This window comes from Mus pahari, chromosome 10, assembly GCF_900095145.1.
Source record: "Mus pahari chromosome 10, PAHARI_EIJ_v1.1, whole genome shotgun sequence".
NCBI lineage: Eukaryota > Metazoa > Chordata > Mammalia > Rodentia > Muridae > Mus > Mus pahari.
The window spans coordinates 91203800-91226097 of NC_034599.1; the positions used below are offsets into that span (position 1 = coordinate 91203800).

Here is a 22298-nt window from a genome sequence, read left to right on the forward strand (position 1 = left end):
TCCCTTGGACGAGTTTAGCAACAACTCTGAGATTATAAAGTTAGCAAGTGCAGACAGTCTAAATGCAAAAAAACGTGTGTGTCTCATAAGGGACCAGAAGCCAGCAAAAATAGACAAATACAGCTGATTTCCCTCTCTGGTGGAATTTAAAGAATGCTGATATCAGATGTAGAGAATATAATAGTGGTCACCAGAGGCTGGTGGGGCTGAGGCTGTGTTGGCCAGAGGATGCACAGTTGCAGTGTAATTGAAATAATACATTGAAGAGCTCTACTGTCGAGCAAGGTGACTATAGTTTGTGATAACATATTACTCTTGGAGAAAGTGGGCTGGGGGGTGATATCCTATCACTAAAAGATGACAACTCTGTGTCTCAGTTTCTTTTCTGTTCCCGTAATAAAATACTCTGACAAAAGCAATTGAAAGGAGAGAGAGTTCATTTTGGCTCACAGTCCCAGATTGGCAGTCCATCTTGCAGTGAACTCAGGGTGAAAGGAGCTTATGACAGTTATCCACATGACATCCATAGTCAGGAAACAGAGAGTGCACAATACCTGTGAGCTGGTCAGCTCCCTTCCTCGTTTTTTTATCCAGTTCAAGGTTTAGCTCATGAAATCATGCCACTCATATTGACCCTGCGACCTCAATTAACCAGGTTATGAAATGCTCACTTAGACATGTTCAGAAGTCCATCTCCCAGGTAATTTTACTTTTTGCCAGTTCGACAACACTAAACATCATACTATGTGAGGTAATGTATTTGCAACTGAGCTAAATTTAAGTAGTCTATAATATATTGATATGACTCTAAACATAATATTTTATACATTATAAAGTATACAATGATGTTGATCTATCTAAAAATAATAGAAATAATGAATGCTTATGACCTTTGCCTTCCCTGCTTAGTATAAGAGATCATGGCTGACTAAACCCTGGATGGTCTCTGCCATTAGGCTCCTATTAAGCCCTAGGTGGAAGCCAGGTCCCTGGACAGGTCCACAGGTAGGAAGGAAGGCAGATAATGAACTGAATAGGAAGCAAAATGGAGTAAGCCAGGAAAGAAAGAGCAATCCTTGAGACATTCAGCATGGTAACCAGATAATCAAACCAGCCCAAATCATACTCTAGACAATTTCCTAGGCAGCCTTCAGAGACTCACCCAGGCTGAGAATCCAGCCAATTACACCTGATCATCTTCTGCAGCCCTGTCCTTACAAGAGACAAGTCCACACTGGCCCAATGTAGACAAATGAGTAGTACTTCTATTATCTCTGAAAGGCAATCTAATTCCCTTCAAATTTAAAAGTCTCCACAGTTTCCTAACGGGTCTCAGTGGGGGCATATGTAGAAATTAATAAGTTCACAGAGTGCCCAGCTGGCTTTCATTATCATTTTTTTTGTCATGCAAGGAACAGGATTTCCACTATTACTTAAGAATTTTTCTGTGTCTGATTCCTTAAGAAGGTCAAGTCTACGGAGCTCAGACTCTGAGTTGAGAAGGAAGCCAAGCAAGTCTAATGGAGCTGGCTGAAGTCTCAATGGAGTCTCATGGCTGGTCAAATAGGACAAGGATTCAGAGCAAAATCATAGGGACTTGGAGCTCAGGGGGTCCTAGAGAAGACAGGCTCCTGTCTCAACCAACAGGTTCACCTATCCTAAAATTCTGGGCAAGTTGCTTAACCCCAATGCCAATTATGTATTTCTTCTATAAAATGAGCATGGAGAGAAGGCTGGAGAAGGAAACATGAATGTATTTGGAGCATGTGGCATGGACATTCCTTACATTTCATCCAAAGAACAACCCTGGAAAGCCTAGCTCATTCGCAGATAATGTTATATAATCGGCTACCCTGCCAGGCTGTCACCAATTCATCATTAGAGTGAGCAACTTGGGAGCCAGAGAAGGAGGATTCAGATGGTGTGAATAAGATTACAAAGTCAGACAACTCTTAGAAGAGCATTCTAACGCATTTCAAGAGCCTGCAAATATTTGACCAACTAAACGTACTGTTGAAAACACATAGTCCATAGACTCAGGGGCAGGTGGGTTGCAACAAAATAAAAATGGATACATTGTCAATAGGGAAAAGGTAAACTCTAGAACATTCATTAGAGTACTTACAGTGTTAATGTTATTTAACTAACACTCAATTCTAATATTAAATGCAAGAGGTGATAATAATTTTAACAAGGAAGAGACACGTGACTGAAAGAAGGCCTACTGAAATGCTGAGTCTCTAGCGGCGGGAAGGTATAGCTCTGTGCGCTTTGATATGCACATTCTAGCACTTTCCATGTTTCCTATAGCCAGTACTTTTTCTTTTATTTAGATGAACACTGATTATAATGACATATAATTCTAAATTAGTTTTAAACAGAATTTTTTTTTTTGTGGAGAAATATTTTTTTTTTCTAAAACTCCTAAAAGGTAGGCAAAGATAAGAGAAAGAACGCTGAACAAAAGTGATTTAAAAGGAAAGGTCTTTCACAGAGCATATAGCTCAGGTCACCTGACCTACAGGAAGCAAAGATGCAGACAGAAGGCCAGGGAAAGTGAAACCCCAATGCAGGAGTGGCGGATAGGGGAACCAAAAGCTCCAGCTGACATGGAGGCTGATGAAGCAGGCAGATATAAATTTTTCAATTTTATGAGAATGATAGGGATCTGAAATAAATCTTCAGTATTTTCTTTTTAAGATAAATGTTTTAAAAATAAATGCCTGTAGCATGGATGGATGGCCAGTGTCTGTGTCCTGTCTTACAGCTGGCCATAAATAATACTGAGAAAAATAGCTTTGACCGTAATAAAAAAGCACCTTTATTTTTTACTCTTAAGAGCTTGGCAGATTATATTTTGATGCATTAAGCCAGATTTCTTTTTAAGGCAGCTGCAAAAATAACAGGTGGAGTATAGAAATTGTCTCTGGTTGGAAATAGCTAGTCAGGGCTTGGCTGAGGGGCAAACCTCAGTTTCAAAACACGTCTCAACAACTGTGAGCACATCTGATAAAATCCAAATTCAAGTCTAAGGCGCTTGATGGGGCTTCAACTTAAGAAATGCTTTGGTGAGTCTCCAGGTGAATTTTTTCATTGTCTGTAAGCTCCCCCAAACTGAGAAAGCTAAGTAGACTGCTATGACTATAAACGCTCAAATATCAGATTTGCTTGCATTTGAATGTCTTTATTGTGGTCTCTCTGTTGAGAGTGGATCACTTTGCTGTAGACTTTAGCTCCTTGCTCACAACCGGACACACAGAGGGTTCCGTTAGCTGTAGGCATAGTAAATAGTAAGACACACTGCTCATCTTTGGATTCCCTACCTCCTAGCACTGGAGGGACTAAAGACACCCCGTTACTTCCTGGGAGTTAGCCAGAAATTTACACTGTTGTGCTTGAAAGAGAGGTCAACCCCACAGACAGGAATGGGAAAGACTACGCCCTGCTCAGTGGAAAGGCCTCTGGGCTTAAACTGTGAAAGAAAGGGTGGGTGCTGGGGTTCACACAGAGATGAAAGAGGGAACCAATTGAGGGTTATGACACAAATCTGTGATTCCAGCACCCAGATGGCTATGGCCAGAAATCACAGGTTGGAGGACAACCTAGCATCTATACTGAATCAACCAAGACAAATGCTGCTTCTTGGGTCAGAAGGAAGGGAAGGAGGAAGGGACAGGAAAGTGAAGGAGAGAAAGAAGGATAGAGGGAGAGAGGGAGAACAGAAGGAGCCAGAGGAAACTGTGACTCAGCTCTCTGTATGTGAGATCTGATTCATGGAGATTAACCAGAATTTTGCATTTTTATAATAATCCTATCAGTTTCTAAATGTTGTATCTATGCCAAACCAAAGAGTTCCATGACCCAAACTGCTGATATTTCCTTCAAAATTCTTATTTCCAGACACTGTTAAATGCATTGGTTAACCTAGTTATGCCCAGAAGAAATGGGAGGTAGATTGTTTCTAGGCTGTTGAAGAAAGGTAGGGATGGAATCTCATCCTTTGTAGGAAAAAAAAAATGGCCCGAGAGTCATACTTCAACGTTTCATTTGGTTAGGGGACTTCGGAAGATGTTTGAGGATCCCCCAACCTTAAACATCACAGAGGTCACAGTTAGGTGCTCTTGGTAGTTAGCATTCTACATAAAATTAAGACAAAGCCTTCCAATAGTCTTTCCCCCTCTCTGTAGGAGTGCGTGTGGGCTTATCTTCACATAACACGGAGTTTAACCCAGCCCATCACACCCAACTTTATAATGTTCTGTAATGAATAAAAGGCCTTCACAGAGCATCTCTCTTGAAAGTGCAAAAGAGTCATTTTTTTTTTCTGCTCAAGTAGCTCATAATGTAGCAGACAAACTGTCAGAAAAAATAGACTTCATCATGGTGAAAACCCCTGCCTGGCACCCATCGATCATAAAGCAATCTTCAAGAGGTCTTGAAAACCTTCATTAAATTTCCTGTCTTTCTCTTGACAGTTATAAAATGTTAACAATATTCCTCGTGATTCGGGCATCTTCAGACAGTCTTTGTCTAAGGCCTCCCACCCAAGGCTTTGCTCTTCTCCTTGTCTTTACACAAATCCACGAAAGCAGGTGAGAGTGTAGTGTCCTACACACACCCTTTCTGCAGTGTGACCTTTGCAGGACATCAGAGTGAGCGCAGTAGTAGCCTTGAAGACACAAGTAATCTCTCTAGACAAAAAGCACAAAGGGCAAAGTCACTCTGATTTCAAATTCCTCCTCTGAAATCCACATTCATGTTGAAGCTCGTGGACACAGTCCCATCTTACCTTTAGCAATCTTTTTTGATACTTTTTATTTTCCTTTTCTTCCCAATCTACCAAGATACAAGTCCCCATGTGGCATGTAGCTAGTGGGGACAGTGATTTCCACATTTTGTCATGTGTATGGGCTATTCTTCTAAGAGCAAAATTCTCCCAAGGCATTTCACCAGTCCAGCTCCTCCAACTCCAGGGACCATATCAACAATTTAACCCCACTTAGAAGAACAAAAATGCACATGTAGCACAAGTCTTCAATCCTAACACTTAGAAGACAGAGACGGAGAGAGGCTGAGGTCTGTGAGGTTGGGATCAGCCTGGTCTACATAGCGAGTTCCAGGATAGTCAGAGTTACACAGAAGGACCGTCTCCAAGAAAACCAAAACAGCAAAATTAATAACTCAAACAATGAACATGGTTCTTCCATGGGAAGCAATGTGAAGGAGAATCACCATAAGAAGATAAAGAGTCCAGTCCACACTGGCAATGAGAAGAGACACACAGTATGAAAACCACAGGCCATCTGCACATAGGGCAGCAACAACAGCTTTTAGGTCCTAGCTCAGCTTTGTGGAAGTTTGATATCAGGTCTCCAGAGTGAGTCCTGCCTGAGCATACTAAGATACCAGTCATCTTACCTGCAAAAGGCACTGGGGCATCTTTATCCAGGGCTACCAGTGGAGGGTCCAAGATGACTGTGTCGTTGTTCTCAGTTATGACTCCGTGATACGATGTCTCGATCCATGGCTTGTGTTTATTGACTATAGAGCAACACAAAACAAAAAGATGACCATGTGAATAACTGATACAAAACAGAACTAGCAATGTTTCATATTTGCCACATCATAGACCCAACAATCTAGGTCATAAACATTAACCCACTTGTTATGTAGAAAAGATTCAGAGATGTGTATCTACATCCTAATAGCACACACATGGTCCACATAAGATAAGCACCACATAAGATACTATTAAGAGTTAAAATTTCTAATGTCACCTATTAATATATGTCTCTGGTCAAAATTAATTATCAGTCAAGAAACCAGCATATTATACTGTGTGCTGAAAATTCTGACCTCAATTTAACTGGGTCCATCTGTAGATGTCATTAGTAGATTAACACACATGCATATATAAAAGATCTATGTATGTGTCATATATATATGATGAATTAAAGGCTATTCAAATTGCCTGTTATATATCAATTAAAATGTCTCTTCAATAAACTCACCAATTCAAATTATACATTGTGTAAGAACAACTGCATACATAAACATATATCTAACATGCTACAGGTTTAATGTCAGTGTATCCAAAAATTATGTTGGAATGATGTCCTCCAGTGCCTTAACATTTGTCCTTATTTAGAAACAAGACCTTTACAGAGGTAATCTATTTTTAAATGAGCTACTGTGGTAGATCCTCAATGATAATTACTGGTGTCCCTATTAAAATGGGAAATTTTTACCTAGAGACAGCCAAGCATGCAAGAAACACATTATGAAAGATTGGAGCTGGCCTGGGAAAATAACTCACTTGGTAAAGTGCTTGCTATATGCACATTAAGACCTGTTTGATCCTCAGATCAGATCTTGGGCAAACTGCTAGGCATGGAAGCTAATGCTTCTATCTCAGAACTAGGGAGGTAGAGACAGGTGGATTCCTGAGACTTGCTGGATACCCAGCTTATAAATGAGGACCATGTCCCAATGAAGGACCCTGTGCAAAAATTATATAAGATGAACAGTAGCCAAGGAATGACATTCAAGCTTGACCACTGGTCTCCTCATACAGGAGACATGTATCTGCACCACACACACACACACACACACACACACACACACACACACACACTAACTAACTAACTATAGAGTTGTGCTTCTTCTACTGGCTACTAGGTACTTTCCAGGTTGGAAGTTTCCACCTAATAATTTCCCAGAGTACAGATGCGGAATGGTCTTGAAATATTTTTTATTGTAGATGTCAGGCATCCAAAAGTGTGACACAGTACATTTCTGGTTTTCTGAAAGTAGTCAGTTTATGGTACTAGATAGGACACACGCCAAGAAACTATAATATACTAACAAGGAATAACAATGGCTAGAAGCTTGAGATAAGATGTTACAAGATTTTGTATGTTAACATGTAGACATACATCCCTGTTGAATATCCAATTTCTACCATTAAGCCATTCATCTCCTTGGAAGGTGTTGTCTAATTTTTCTTTGGTCCCTGTGATGCCATTTGGATCTCTACAAGGGCATTTCAGCTCGTCTTACAGAAATCATCCTTCCCACTCCAGTCAACACTCCACATAGACATCAACAGTGATCCTTCCGCTGTGAAGTTCTCAGTCTTTCTTTTAAATCCTTCTCATATACCCACAGAATTAAGATGGCAAAGCAGGCACCTTAAAAAAAAAAAAAACAAATTCAGATGCCAACCTACTATGGCCAACCATCACACTCTGCCCCATAGAGGCCAGGTTGTGGTCATATATCTTCCCCACAGCAACCTGTGAAAGAGGGGTGATCGTTGTAAAAATGGTAAAGAAAGGTTTCCACAAAGAGTGCCTTTCTCAAGGTGATTACGCGTTTCATAGTGGACAAAAAAATTAGTATGTCACCACATGCCAAACATATTCACAAACACAAAATTACAGTGATTATTTCACACATTTAACAGACACATTGCAGAATGCTGTCCTTAGAATATGACAGCTATGACTATCTAAATGAAAGCAGGTACGACTACACTCAGGAATCCCTCTTGTTGGGCCTATTGAGGTTCCCTCACTGAAGGCATGTCATTAGACTCTCACCAAAGATTCCTATTCCCTTATAGAACCTGTCCTAGCTGCATATGGTCTCTAAAAGTACTAGCATGGATAGTGGAAGACTAAATGAAGGGATATTCCACCTACACAGCCATGCTGGGGTAAGAGATTTTGGTGACATGACTGTTTGGGGGCCACACATTACTGGTAGTACTCCCTCACTTATAGTACTGCAAGTAAGCTAAATACATTCATTAGTTCACTGGGCTAGCTACGATTGGGATCGTTACTCTGCTCTGTCATTGCTGCCCCACTTGAGGTGAGTACATCTTTGTTCACAGCTCTCCAGGAAAAGTTTGTAGAATACCATGTTATTGTAATGGATTATACCAACTTTTCAATAGCCATGGAAAGTCAAGAGCTCAGAGAATTGAGATTAATTCTGTTGCCCTTTCCCTCTCCCAATCCATCATCCATCAAAAGTTCATTTAAGAGCTGTCCCAGGATTGGTGGGGGACCACGCCTAAATCACCATCTTTCCATCTTTCGATTTCTCACCCAATCCCCAGCAGCCACAGATTGAGTGGCTGGCAGTCTGCTGGGGTAGGGATACATGCCAAGCTAGCCTCAAGTCTGAGCCCCTGAGATCCATTCCTGCTGATTGAATCCTTCTCAGAGCAGAGAGCAGCTCTGCCCATTTCAGGTATGCATGGGGCAGTAGGCTCATCCATTCTTATATTCTGTCGTTCAGAGTTGCACTTCATTATGGACTCCGTAAGAATTACAGCCAGCCCGGGCTGTCCCCATCCTCCTTCCGCTCTTTTATTAGCCATCAACACAAATGCAATGTAAATAATTTGCAGCTGTTGGGAGAAACAATTAATCTCCCTTTTCCTTAATTAAACCTAGGGGCCTATTCATTAGAAATGTGTAATGAGCAGACACCGGGAGCTCACCTAGAGTTTGTGATCCTCTGTGTCCCAACTCAGTGCCGGCATGTGTTGGGTTTTAACTCTGGCTTAGAAACTTCTGGGTGGTACTGGGTGAGTCAAGGAGCCCCTCAGGGTTCCAAAGCCTTCAACTATAAGATGCAGGTGATGATGTCACACACAGGACATCCTGTCACTCAAATAACCTGAGCTGGACTCAGAACCTCTGTCTTCATTATTCAGACTCATTTTGGCCTCTGGGCAGTGATAGCTTCTTCATGGAAGGGGGCTTATAGACTAACTTGAACACGGAGGCTGCTCCTTCATCAGTGGAGGCTGATTTCCTTCTACCTACAGGTCTGCCTCCCTTTATTCCTGGCACAGCTGCTATCAGTCAGATGGCTACTTCATTAAAGGCATTTCATGCATAATGGGTTGACTAATCCTCTTTTACATTTTATTCATTTATCTATTTATTCAGTGTATCTACATGTGTGGGCATGCATGTGCCACAGTCCATGTGTACAGGTTAGAGCACAACAGAGCGTTGTCTCCTTCCACTCCCTGAGTTGTGTGGTTCAAACTCAGGTTCTCAGGCTTGGCAGCAAGTACCTTTTCCCACTGAGCCATCTCTCCAGCCAAGGCTCATTAATCCTCACAACAGTTACCTTGGTTGGTATCTCATTTCACAGGAGAGGAACTGAGACTCACAAAGGCTTCCCTGTCCCACTTGGAAAATAAAAAGGCAAACATGCATGGAGTTGTCTGACTTCTCCCCCACATTCTAGTTTCCTCAAATCTTTTTGTTCTTTTCAAGTTTGTCTGATGATTTCATCTTGATATGCAAACATAAATAATGTCTATGTTTTGTCTCTAGAGCTAATTCTTAGGGTTGCAAACCAATAACGAAAAATAGTGTCGTGGTTTGATTGAGACTGTTCCCTATGGATTCATGTTTTTAATAAATGTTTAATTAATAAATAATACCAGTTCCAGTTGGTAGAACTGTTTCAGAAGAATTAGGAGGTGTGGCCTTGTTAGAGGTGGTGTGTCACTCAGGGAAGGCTTTGAGACTTGAAAGGACACATTCTACCCCAAGTATGTTTCTGTTTCTGTCTCTATCCTCTCTGTCTCTCTGTCCCTCTCTCTGTCTCTCTCTCTCTGATTCCTACCTACTGACCAAAATGTAAACTCACAGCTGTTACTCCCACCATCCTTTTCCTTCACGCTCTAACCCTCTGAAACTGTAAGTCCAAATTAAATATTTACTTATAAGTTGCATTGGTCATGGTGTTTTATCACCGAGATATTAACTAAGACACAGAGCTAAGGCAAGTATTGTAAATGAATTACTTTTTCTTAGTAGTTCAGTGGTCATTCCAAGAACAAAATCTATTCAGTGGAAATCAAATGGACCCCTTATTCTCGTATTATGTGGATCAAGCTTCAATTAACCTTGCATCACATTGGAAGTAGCCTCCTTCATAGATACTTTTGCTCTATGAACTTAATGATTGCCTTAGGATTCTACTGAGAAATGAATAGGGACATCCCCACTACTCGCTTGTGTATAAGCTTTTAAATAATTCCACCTTTATCTATTCTCTGTTTATAAAACAGAGATGTTTATTTCTCAAGTCATTTATGAAAAATTCAAGAAAGAGTTTAGGAAAATGTAATACAATTATCATTCAAACACCAATAAGCTCCCCATCCATTTTATGATTCCACATACCTGAACATTGACCTCACCTTCTCAGAGATGTCTAGCCTGGACAGACAGACAGACAGACAGACAGACAGACACACACACACACCATAAAATATACAGAAAGCATTCTGAGCATTGAGGTAGAATGGGGAAATTATTTTTAAAAATTAGAAAAATTCAACATCTGTGTATAAATATATCTATCAAAGAACAATTATATAGGTTCCTCAATCTGCTAAAGAATGTTTCCAAATCTGGAAGCTAACTTCATGCTTAATAGTAAAGACTGGATGCCTTTTCTATATAAACAGTGACAATTCAAGGATGTCTGCTCTTCAGCCACAGTGACATTTTACTAGTGGTTCAAACCAATGCAATAAATAAGAAAAGAATCAGTTTGCAATGGAAAAGGTGAAATTGTCTTTTTACACACACACACACACACACACACACACACACACACACAAACCTCTATATGCTGAAACATTCCAATGAGACCTAAGAAGTATATTCTGTAAAGTCCTAAGAAACACAGTTAATAAAACAACACAATAAAGTAAAAGTGTCATTTGAGGGTACTGACTAAGGATAAGTGATAATAAACAGTACTGTTATAATAGTATCAAAACCACAGAACACTTAGGAATAACTCTGACAAAATGTGTGTGAGGTCTCTATGCTCTAAAATTCAGGCTTCTGCTGAGTGTATTTACAGGCCTGAAAGTAGAGACAGTGTTCATGTATTGGGAGTCTCAATAGAAACATGACTGAATGTCCCCAGAACTGACCTATAGAGCCAAAGAAACTATGGATACCACCTCAGGACCTGGGAGATGAAACAAGGGATAAAGAGTTAAATGTCTAAAAAGTACCAGCAGAAATTTTTATTATCAAAGTTTAAAATCCATGTGTTAATAAAAAAAGACACATTGCCAAAATGATTTTGAAGAGAACAAAGTTGGGATATTTACACTACTTGATATTCAGATTTATTGAAATGCTGCAGAATCAAGATAGTGCAGGCACTGATGAAAAGATGGGCATGTAGCTCATTGGAAAGATGTAAGTCCAGTAATAAACACATCTCAGTGGTAAATTCACTACCCACAAAGGATTCATTGAGGAATGGATAGACCTGCCATTAAATGCTCCTGCGGAATAAAAGATATTGGTACACCTAAAACCAAACTTCTGTCTTACTACACTGCATCCATAACAGTTGTCTCTAAACAGAACTGACATAGCTCTATGCACATAAATTACAATTATAAAATTGTCATAAGAAAGTATAAAAAACACTCTAGTGTCCTAGGATTAGATTACTAGAAGGGACATGAAACATACCAGATAAAATATAATATTGGTAGATAAAATATCATAAAATGATAAACTTCTTTTAAAATAAATCGTTCCTTGGGAAAGTAATTTTGTAGAGCCCCAGACTGGAAGAAATTATTTAGAGAACATATCACATCAAAGGCTTGTATCCAAAATATATAAACAATATTTAGAATTCTCTAAGAAGAAGATAAACAGTCTAGTAAAAATGACCAACAACTAAACAGAGCCGTCATCAAATAAATATATAAAGATAAAATATGAACATGGAGAGATACCCAGCCTCGATTTACATTAAAGGTCCAGCCCGTTCTCAGCATTCTGCTGCCCAGGAAGCTACAGTGAATGAGGTAGTACCACATTCAAAGCAAGTGGGATTCTCATAGTTGCTACTAAAAGTGGAATATGATATGAAGTGATACAAACAGCTTGGTTAGGACTCTGAATTTATAAAATTACCCAGCAATTCTAATCCTATGTGTTTTACTCTTGAGAAATTCAAACAGAAACTACACAAAAGACCTCTATATGATCATAAAGCGTTTATTCAAAAGACTGTCAAACTGAAAGCCAATGGGTGTGTCCAGATAATGAACAATCACACAGCAATATAAATAGATCAGATGTTGCTGATACCTGGGAGGAAGCAGGTCAACTTCCAAGCCACTCATTGGTGAATGAGGTCAGACAGGAAGGCTGCATGCTAGTTGGTGTCATTCTCTAAATTTCTAGAAATGCAAAAGTGTAAGGACAGATGGGACAAGGAGCTTGCTGGGATGAGAGAGTTGTTTTCTATTTTGATTGTGGCGGTTATAGCATTTACATGGTCATTTTTCAAAATGTGTGGGGCAACACTTAAAAGGGTGAATCTTTTTATGTATAAACCTAGCCTCACTATTTGGAGCACGAATCCATGTCTTATCCTCAAAGGACTGTCAGCCTAAGAGAGAATGCATGACAACTACAACATAAAAAGGGACAAGCAAGAAGAAACAGACTCGAGCTAAAGAAAAAGATCAGAGCACCAAACCAGACACAGGAAGACAGCATTTATTCCAGGATGAAGGCTCTGATGGACAGATATGAACCTGGTGAATGTCAGTAGGTCTTAAGAAAAACCCCAAATAAAACAATGAACCAGACCAACAACAGTAACAGGAAAAATGTCATGCTTGCAGGTAGTGGATGTATGAGAAAGTGAATGGATCGTGGTGGCAGGGGGCAGATTGGGGAGGTTATAGTAATCAGAAACCATATTATATAGGTATGAAATTATCTGAGACAGACAGACGTCAGAGAAAGGAAAAAGAGAGAGGACAGAAAGAATCAGGGACAGAAACAAAAACAGACGGACTGAGAGAAGGAAGGAGGGAGTGGGACATAAACCAAATAGGGACAAATGAGGGAGAGGATATCAGGTAAGGGAGCTATGGGCAAACCAGTTAATATGCTACAGAGATGTGTGTAGTTATGTTTGGCCAGAGATCAGAGGATCCAGGCTAATCACTACGCTGAACTGCCAGGAAGCATCCACATAACATAGAAGTCATTTACATACAGAAACAATTCATACGCTGCTTCCAAACTCTGGCTCCCTGGGAAACGGATGAACTACCTCCTACCCAGGAAGAAAAATTAGGTATTAATGCTTGTAGCCTGACTGGCATTACTCATTCACTCCCCTTTTGTAATGTTGGAACCTTGAACAAAATACTTTGCCTGTTTGTTTCAATATACCAAGGCCAGTCAGTTCACGCTTGGCCTGATTTAGATGTAACATCAGAATTGACCTTGTATCATTTCCCACGGGGTAGTGTTCCTGCTTGCTGCGCACACCTTTTGGAGGGTGACCCATCACACCCTGTCCCTTTAGGTCTGCTTCTTGCCTGTCCTATCTCTTCTCCATGTTTCAGAATCTGCCAAATACCTGTGTCTTTGCAATTGCAGGAGGGGGGTGCAAATGTAATGTTTGTGCTCCATTTACAGAGAAATTAGGTCTCACCTGATGCTTCTTTAACTAGAGCATAGAACATTTCTCATGGGAGCACTCTATGTTCCTCCTTTTGCTTCTACCTCTGAAAAAGCATGTTAATGCTCTCCCCAAAGCAGCAGAGCACTGTGGCTGGGGTGTGGGTGTGGGGCGGTTACCTTTTGACTCTTTCTCCTTCTAACATAAAGTTCATCTGTCTGGAAACTGTTAACTCTCAGAACTCAAATACTGGTTCCTGGGTAAAGTGGAGTAAAAGGTATGGTTTATTGTGGCAGAAGCTTCCAAATGGTTAACTATGCTCTGTCTAATATGGTGTTCTCATTGCCAGCTGGCCTGTCCCATGCCATGTCCCAGTTCCCCTTCTGGTTTGATCTTCGGATAGCTGTTTAAGCCAGGGTGGCCATCACACCCATGAGGAAATGGATAGGCGTCAAAGACTGGGCTGAGTGTATCATGAAAATTTTGAGGCTCAGAAACTAAAATTTGTTTGGGGATGGGCATATGACTCTAATGTTCCTAAAGAGTTGGAGCTGACAGTCATACAATGATCACTCAAGGTTTGGGAGAAATTGAGAATTCATGTCAATCGGGGAAGCCAACCTTTCAGAGGATATAAGATTAGGGCGTGGTCCCGTAGAGGAAGGCTGCATCCAGCTCAAATGTGGAGCTGCAGAAGCCAACCATCTACTCTGCTTCCCAGCTCTGAGCCCCAGCTCCCTCTTCAATGCGCATCAGCCTGATGTAAATGAATGAAAACTATCAGTTCTTTTTAAAACCATTATTTTCTTCAAATGGTTTTGGGTGGGTGTCTAGTCTTGCAATAATTCCTTACTACAATAAATATTGTCACATAAAAAAGTATTTATTTGCCTGCTTCAGAGTGTGAAGTGGGGGTGCTGTCTAGAAAAGATTTTCTAGGTTTTCAGTCCTGGGCTCCTTCCCCAGCTTCCCTCAGAAATGGTATAGCCGTACGATGCTACTCGTGTGTGTTCATTTCTTCCTCTCCTCGAATCCCTGCCTCTCACTCTGCCTGTCAATTCTTTCAGATTAAGTCAGGCTCTAAATCCCCCATAGCCCTCTGTACTTCCATGTCACCTTATACTGCCTATCTCATGCCTAATGCATATTCACTAGCCCCGTCCTATCATTCTTCTCCATGAACCATGCTAAGCCTTGAGGGTAAGCAGCATCTTGGATCTGAGGATGTCTGCAGCTCCTGAGAGTTCCCAGGATATTATAAATCACTAGTCAATGAAGCAGGCACTTCTTTACCTTCTAGGTACCTCCAAGATGGCGCATGGGCAACGTCTGATTACAATGAGTAGGTATCCAACATCACCCAGATACAAAGAGGGCATGTGTTGCAAGCCTTAAGGTAATCCTAACAGTTAATGAGAGGCAATGTGCTCTGCTGGAAGTACCAATTAAAGCGTTTTAAATACAAACTCCATGTGCATAGCTCACATATGCTAAAATCCACAAGAAAGGAGTCTTATTTACAGTGCATTAAATGTGTTTCAGAAAGGGTGGCTAAGTCATTAATTCTTAGCTGTTTGGTAAGGGGCTTTTGCTGAAGGTGAAACTTCTCTTTCCCTTCTGATCTCTCTCCCCACAGCCACCCCTCCTCTTTCTGTTTTCATCAACTTATCCACTATTTGTGTTTTCCTCCCATCTTTTCCTTTCTGTCCACAAATAATTGTATAGCATATTGAGTACTTTCAGAGTTGTTAACTGAAAGTTAGTGTCTTAGTTAGGGTTTTACTGCTGTGAACGAACACCATGTCCAAGGCAACTCTTATAAAAGACAGCATTTAAGTGGGGCTGGCTTACAGGTTCAGAGGTTCAGTCCATTATCATCAAGGCAGGAAGCATGGCAGCATTCAGGCAGGCATGGTGCACGTAGAGCTGAGAGTTCTACATCTTCATCCAAAGGCAAACAGGAGAAGACTAGCTTCCAGGAAGCTAGGAGGAGGGTCTCTAAGCCCACCCACACAGTGACACACTTCCTCCAACAAATCCACACCTACTCCAACAAGGCTCCACCTCATAATTAATAGTGAGAGTCCCTGGGCCAAGCATATTCAAACCATCACAGTTAGTAATATCAAGATGAGTTATATGTCACTATCCCATATAAATAGTGGATCAGAAGAAAGGTAGAAATGTATACATTTTAATGCTATATATACTATTACAACTGTGAGATTTGAGCTTGTCTCTATACAAGGCATTTGGACAATTAACCAAAGTTTACCCTGGATTGACCCCAAGGTAGAATGGAAGGAATGCTGAAATGTGTAGATTCAATGAAATCCAAATCAAAATTCCCATGACATTCTTCTCAAAAAGAAGCAAAACTATCCTAGAGGGCATATGGAACCAGAAAAGACTCTAGATATCCAAAATCATTGTGACCATAAGTACCTGGAGGGATTACCTTACCAGATTCCAATTTATAATATGTAGTCATGGTAATAAAATCATGTATCATGAAAACAGACATGTAGGTTAACGGAACAAAATAGAAGATCCAGCCATGAGTGCATGCAACTACAGCCATCTGCTATTTGACCAAGAGGCCAACATATGTGCTAGAGGAAGAAAAAAAAAAAAAACAGAGAAACTATAGCATTTTTAACAAATGGTGCGGTGCAGTGAAAACTGAATATCCACATGCAAAGTGGATTTGACTCATATCTCTCAGTCTGCACAAAACAAAAAAACCTCCAGATGGTTCTAAGACCTCAAAATGACTCCAAAATACTGAGAGTGCCAGAAGAAATCCTCCACAGCACCCTGTAAGAGATGGGGTTAGGAGGCAACTTTCTGAATAGGACTCCATTCGCTCTGGAAGTAAGGCCAACTATTCACAAAAATTGACCTCATAAAATTGTAAACTTTCTGTCTAGCACAGGAAAAGTTAATTGATTGAGATGCTCGGAGTAAGACAGTTTCAAATTTCTAGTGTTCCATAACAACAGAATACCTTCACCAAATCTTTCAACCCTCCTCTTCACACAGAGTAGGTAACCACAACCCCACAGGCTTGTTAGAACAACTGCCAAATCTGACTCAAAGATGCGTAACACTTCACAGGTCCCTAAGGAGGCTCAAATCTGCAGCCTGAGATCAAGGCAGAGACAAGGTTTAGGGTGCCCCCAATATAGACACTCGATAATTGAAAAGTCTTTGTTTGAATAAAGAACCCTCATAGGGCCTGGGAAAGCCAGAGTCCCTGAAGAAGCCCAGGAGCTGTTCAGGAAAGGATGGTGTAGAACGGGAGCCGGGGAGGCTGCACTGTTTTACATCCCTCCTCAGTTGCAGGAACCAGCTCATTTTTTTCCCACACAAAATGTCTTACCTACTGAACAACATTATTGGACTAAAGTGTGCACTAAATTGTTATATCTGTAATTCCCCAAGACTGTTATTACTTCAATATCTCATACTTCACTGCATTTTAAACATTTGAACTCCTAAAACCAGACAGTAACTTACTTTCAAATTTATGCTCCTGAAGATAATTGTCTAAACTTCTTCTGTTATTGCCAGAATCAGACCAGAGCCATTGTATAATTAATCAGAAGCTGCTGCGGCTGAGAACCTACTGTGTGCTAGAATTCACAGCACCACCTGGCTAAATCCACCCAATCACCTCGTGTGAGGGCAGTATTAGTTTTACTTCATGGGCAAGGATATGGAGACCCAGAGAGTTGAAGGGATACAAACGTTCATGGTCCCTTAGTGGAAGAGATCAGATTTCCACCCCAGCTTTCTTCCTCCTCGCTAGAGTTAAGCATACCAGCAGGAATTTGTTTCCATTTCCTGTGGGTCAAGCTTTGGATCAAGTGCTTGATAGGGCATAGCAAGATAACATTACTGAGACCAAAGCTGCCTGAATGGCAGTTAGGACCACCCAGGGAAGCAGGAAACTGGTTATGTCTAAATCTGCATATAGACGGATATTCTGGCATTGTGCAATCTATATAATATTATAGAGAAAGAAGAGAGGAGGGGGGAGAAGATATGTATGCTTACTCCAGGAATATACATTGAACATCCATGCACTGAACAGCTTCAGGGCTTAGCAAATCAGAAGTCTATAGGTAGGCCACTAAGCTGGCAACTCAGGCAGGAGAAAACTGCTACAGTCCTAAGACAGACTTCATTCTTTTCTGAAAAAGGTCAGACATTGCTATTAAAATGCATACCACTGAAGTTCATCTCTAATAAAATTAACTAAGTGTAGATTTAACTAGATCGAAACAACCATGTTAGGCCTCAATAGTAGTGCTAAAATAACTAGCCACTATAGCTCAGCCAAGATGAGTCTGTGAGACGCTAGCTTCCACCTGAGGCAGACACGTGGATGGGAATGTGGATTCTTCTTAACCTGAGGTGAAGACACCGTATTTTTGCTTCTCTACTGGCCAACTAATAAATAAAACCATTGTGGCTTATGCCATCCACTTTGTTCTAGAGAATAGCAAACGTGCATGATACATTTTTATTGTGAATTCCATCCCATGCCTTCGATTCTGGGATGTTCACGAAGATGGATGGCAATTATCTGGTTTACAGTATATTCACTGCAAAGTGCTCACCTGCCTCTCAGTGCTTCAGAAAGAAAACACTGGCAGGCCAATTTCCCTTCTTATTTATGGGAGCTGTTATCTGCATTTCTTCATCTCTGTCTTAGAAGGGAAGGATTATCAGAGCTAGAGAGAATGGTTAAAAAAAAAAAAATGCCNCCCCCCCCCCCCCATATCATGATACTAAAGCTGAAAGCTGAAAGCCAAATGCACTAGGTCGTTCTGATGTTTAGTTCTGAGAACAGCACAGCTGATAAGAATGTCCCAGTCTGCATGAGAATACTTACATTCTTGCCTGCTCAGTTTAGCTCTGCTTAGGCAGCAATGGAGCCAGGGACTCTGATCCTCCCCCAGGATGCATCATGAGACTGAGTTAGATCTCTTCCCATGTCCTCCCACGACCTCTGGTGATCTCTAGCATAACATGGATTGCACTGTATGCAAATCACCCTTTGTGTCTTTCCGCTACCAGATGGTAAGGAAGATGCTGCATCATTTCTGGCTCCAAACCTAGGACAACAGTTCTCAAAAACATGGTCATGCATACTTGGGAGGGGTCCCTGAGACCCTTTCTGGAGGTCACAAGATCAACAAGATTTTCATAAAAGCACTGCAGTGCTCTCTGCTTCCTTTGCTTTAATTCTTTCTGAGGGAATATTCTCAGGGCGCGTGGTATTGTCGCAGACAGACTGCAGACTCAGATATGAAAAGCCAGCTGTCTTCTTTCGAGCCAGACAATACCGACATTTACAAACTGTAAAACAATGGTGCTCTCCACTCTTTAAATTTTTTGATGTGGTAATTTTCAATAAAAGTATGTTATTTTGCCTGTACTATGGTTCACTGCATTTATTTAAAAATGAAGCAGTAAATACACACGTTTAATATTGTAAGCTTTAATAACTAAAGTAGTAAATAGAACTGCTTAAAACTGTAACAAAACAAAATCTTCTAGGGGTTATTAATATTATTTAGGATTATCAAACTCTTCCAAGACAAGAAAGGTTGCTATATAGCCTGGGCAGGGAGGATTTGAAAGGAGTTAAAAACAACTCAGGGAGGAAGGAAGGAAGAGTGAGAAGAAAGAGCAGGGACAAAGAGGAAAGAAACAGAGAAAGAGGGGGAAGGGATGCAAAGTCACCAAGTCAAGGTTTCCATTGTCAGCTCTTGAGTTCAACTCACTGAGGTGAAGCAGATCAATGTAGTGACTGTAGCCATAATCAGTTCTAACCAGAAGGAAAGGCAACTGGTTGAGCAAAGGGCTTTGCACGCAACTTCTCAGACAGCATGCAGGTAAAGCCTCTGATTCTTGGGGAAAGATGGGTGGTCCTTTCCTTTTTATGAACTGGAATGTATGCAGGAGAGAGAGAGAGAGAGAGAGAGAGAGAGAGAGAGGGAGAGAGAGAGAGAGAGACAAAGTTGTAGGAATAGCCACTCATAAGTCATCCCTACCAAGGATGCCAAAGGTTAAGAGCATCATGATGAATTCCTGAAGTGAATTTGGCTCCTGCGTTTTCAGAGCACTTGACAGGCAATGATCTTGCATTAAAAGAAAAATCATGGTGGTAGCAATTTTTAAAGGCACTCAAAGCATTCATTTCTCACAAAAGTAAATAGAAAAGGTATTTTTGGGACTCTCAAAGCCTAAGATATCCTTCCCCAAATTGATATGTGGGACCTCTGTTCTCACTGCTACTGATCATGGCAACTGTCATAAGGAGTGAAGTTCCAGGAATGTGCAGTGGAAGATCACCAATGAATGACAAGCCTGCACTGCTGATGCTAATTATCCAGATAAAATTCACCTTCAGTGATTCTTCTCAAATGAATAAAATTGGCCTAACCCAGATTTCTGGTTTGGAAATGTTTATGGGGCAACTATTGGTTGATTAATTTTAGATTGTATATACATGTATACTTCTGGAAATAACTAGACTAAGGGTCAGGGAAAGCATAGATGGTAGATGAAGAGAGTAGATAAAGGAACGTGGTGGATGGTGGGGTATAGTTCTAGATTGGGCCTAGCAAGGAAAGAGGAGAATTCCACAACATTTCAAGGTTCCAGGAGGAAGTCTCATTCCTAAGTCACAAAAACCATACTCTCATTAGAAATTTGGGCTGTGAACAGAAAATGCATATTGTCTGCTACAGAACTCATGAAATGTATGAGCAATAACTTGATATGGGATTGGGATAAACCACAAGATTCTTATGACTATGGAAAGATAAGTGGAATTATATACCACAGAGCTCATTATGTTGAGCTTCAGGTGGGTGCTTCCCCATTGATGACATGCCATTTGGTGTGTTGTATAGTAATGAAAATGAAGATATTTATAAAAATAGTTGCATGCTAATTCAGAGAATGTTTTTCCAAGTCATTTAAAAAAAATAAGAACTGAAGTTCTTAGCTGTGTTGCCTCTCTCCAGTGAGCATTCAAGGGACACAAGCTGTTTCCCACTGTGTCTTCTACAAAGGATGAGGGTGGCATTTCCTGGATGCTCAACTGGCATTTTGTGGAGTTAAGAGGGCCCTTCCAATTCTGTCCAGCTCCACAAAACCACCATGAGATTAAACATGTAAAGATTGTATCAGAGAATGAGCCATGTAAACAGAAACTCAAAGACAGAGCAGTGGCAATCTCAAAGGAAACAAAGCCTGTTGGGACCCTTAAGTTCAAAGCTTGCACACGGAGGCATGCTTCCTTCAAGGGTGAATCTGCCTGAGCACACTTAATCCCTTCATCCACAGCCATGTGCTGGCTCAAACACAAAGGAAAGATGGTCAAGGCATTTATGTCACTACCGAGAACTTTGCCCTGCCTTTATGTACTCTCACATACTGGAGTCTGTAAGATACCTCCTCAGGGCACACAAACCTTAATTAATTTTAAAAACTATACCCAAATATTATCCATTCATTTGATAAATACTTATCAAGAACTTGTGATATGTAATACCCTGTTCCAGGCATAAAACAGAAAAAAAAAAGTACATTCCCAGAACTGTCTAAGGAAATTTGATTATAATTCACTTAGACTAAATTATAATTGAAACCTCTTAAAACAAGTGGACAGAAAAATGTTCCCCTCTCATACCCATTGCAGACATGAGTTATCAATCCTGCCGAGCTTAGACATGACCCCAGACCCTTCCTGAGTAGGATGCTTCTGGCAGACTCTACAAATCAATAGTAGCACTTAGTATGAAGCTCATTTGGTATCATCATCTTAGTAGCTCTGGATAGTGGGGGGTGGGGTCTGGACTGTGAAGACGATTACACCCTCAAATGAAGTTGTCTGTGCCTTGAACAACTGTCTCCAAGAAGTTTGTAAATAAGTCTGTTTTATGGAATGAATAAAGTGTAATTAAGACTATAAACTTAGCTTCCTGCTCTTTCTTCTTGGTCCCAACTATTTCAGACATTATCTAAGACACTCTGATCTCAAGTTATAAATGTTTTAAAACTCGACAACCCCTTGGCTTTCAGCATGCCACATGTCCAGAAGGTTATTGAATGGGGGAAGCCAGCTAGGAATGAACACTTGTTGAGATTATGACGAACTGGGCTGAGTCAGGCTTTCATGCTAACCATTCAGATGTTATCAATAGGCTTTTCCAGGGCACCAATCAAGTAGGATTGTTGGGCATGGTCAGGAATGTCACAATTCCTGAGAAGAGGAGGAAGGCCACGATGTCTAGCCAGGTTTATCATCTGACCTATCCATTTCTCTTTTAAAGACAATCCCCAGACTATATATATAATTTATAAATACTACTCAGATATTCAAGAAACCTCTCCCTTCCCACTGCCCTTTGGGGAAAGAAACAAAATTCTATGCCCTCCCAGCTCTATTCCTTTCCTTGTAGGCACCTTCTCAGAAAGTGTTCCCACTGTAGCTGGACACATCAACACTTTAGAAAGCCTTTCCCTGGCCATCGGTGTACCCACAACCATCAGCGAGTTCTGCCAGTTCAGCACAGTAGAATGCAGAACTTCCCTTTCTCCCATATACCAACACCACTGCCTCCCATAGTCTCTACAAGAGCCCCTGGTCTGCCTCCATCTCTCCACTCTCAGAACCAATAATCCTTTCCACACAGCTTCTAGAGTGGGCATTTCTAAAACGGAGTCTGACCAGAAACAGTCTCCAAGCTGCCCACCACACAGTCCACTTCAAA

The 22298-nt window shown here is 40.8% G+C and overlaps 1 protein-coding gene across 3 annotated transcripts in view; it reads right to left on the reverse strand.

Annotated features, from left to right (window-relative positions):
- The window catches only part of Clstn2 (calsyntenin 2), a 585486-nt gene that overhangs the window by 349990 nt on the left and 213198 nt on the right, over positions 1-22298 (reverse strand). For 2 of the 3 annotated variants that reach the window (XM_029543014.1, XM_029543015.1), the window contains exons 1-2: positions 7060-7101; positions 5419-5541 (exon numbers count right to left, since the gene is read on the reverse strand). In XM_029543014.1, the coding sequence (XP_029398874.1) occupies positions 5419-5541; positions 7060-7096 (160 nt within the window). In that variant the 5' untranslated portion in view covers positions 7097-7101. Of the gene's footprint in view, positions 1-5418; positions 5542-7059; positions 7102-22298 lie in introns of those variants that run through there. The other variant, XM_021206691.1, reaches the window with a different exon arrangement.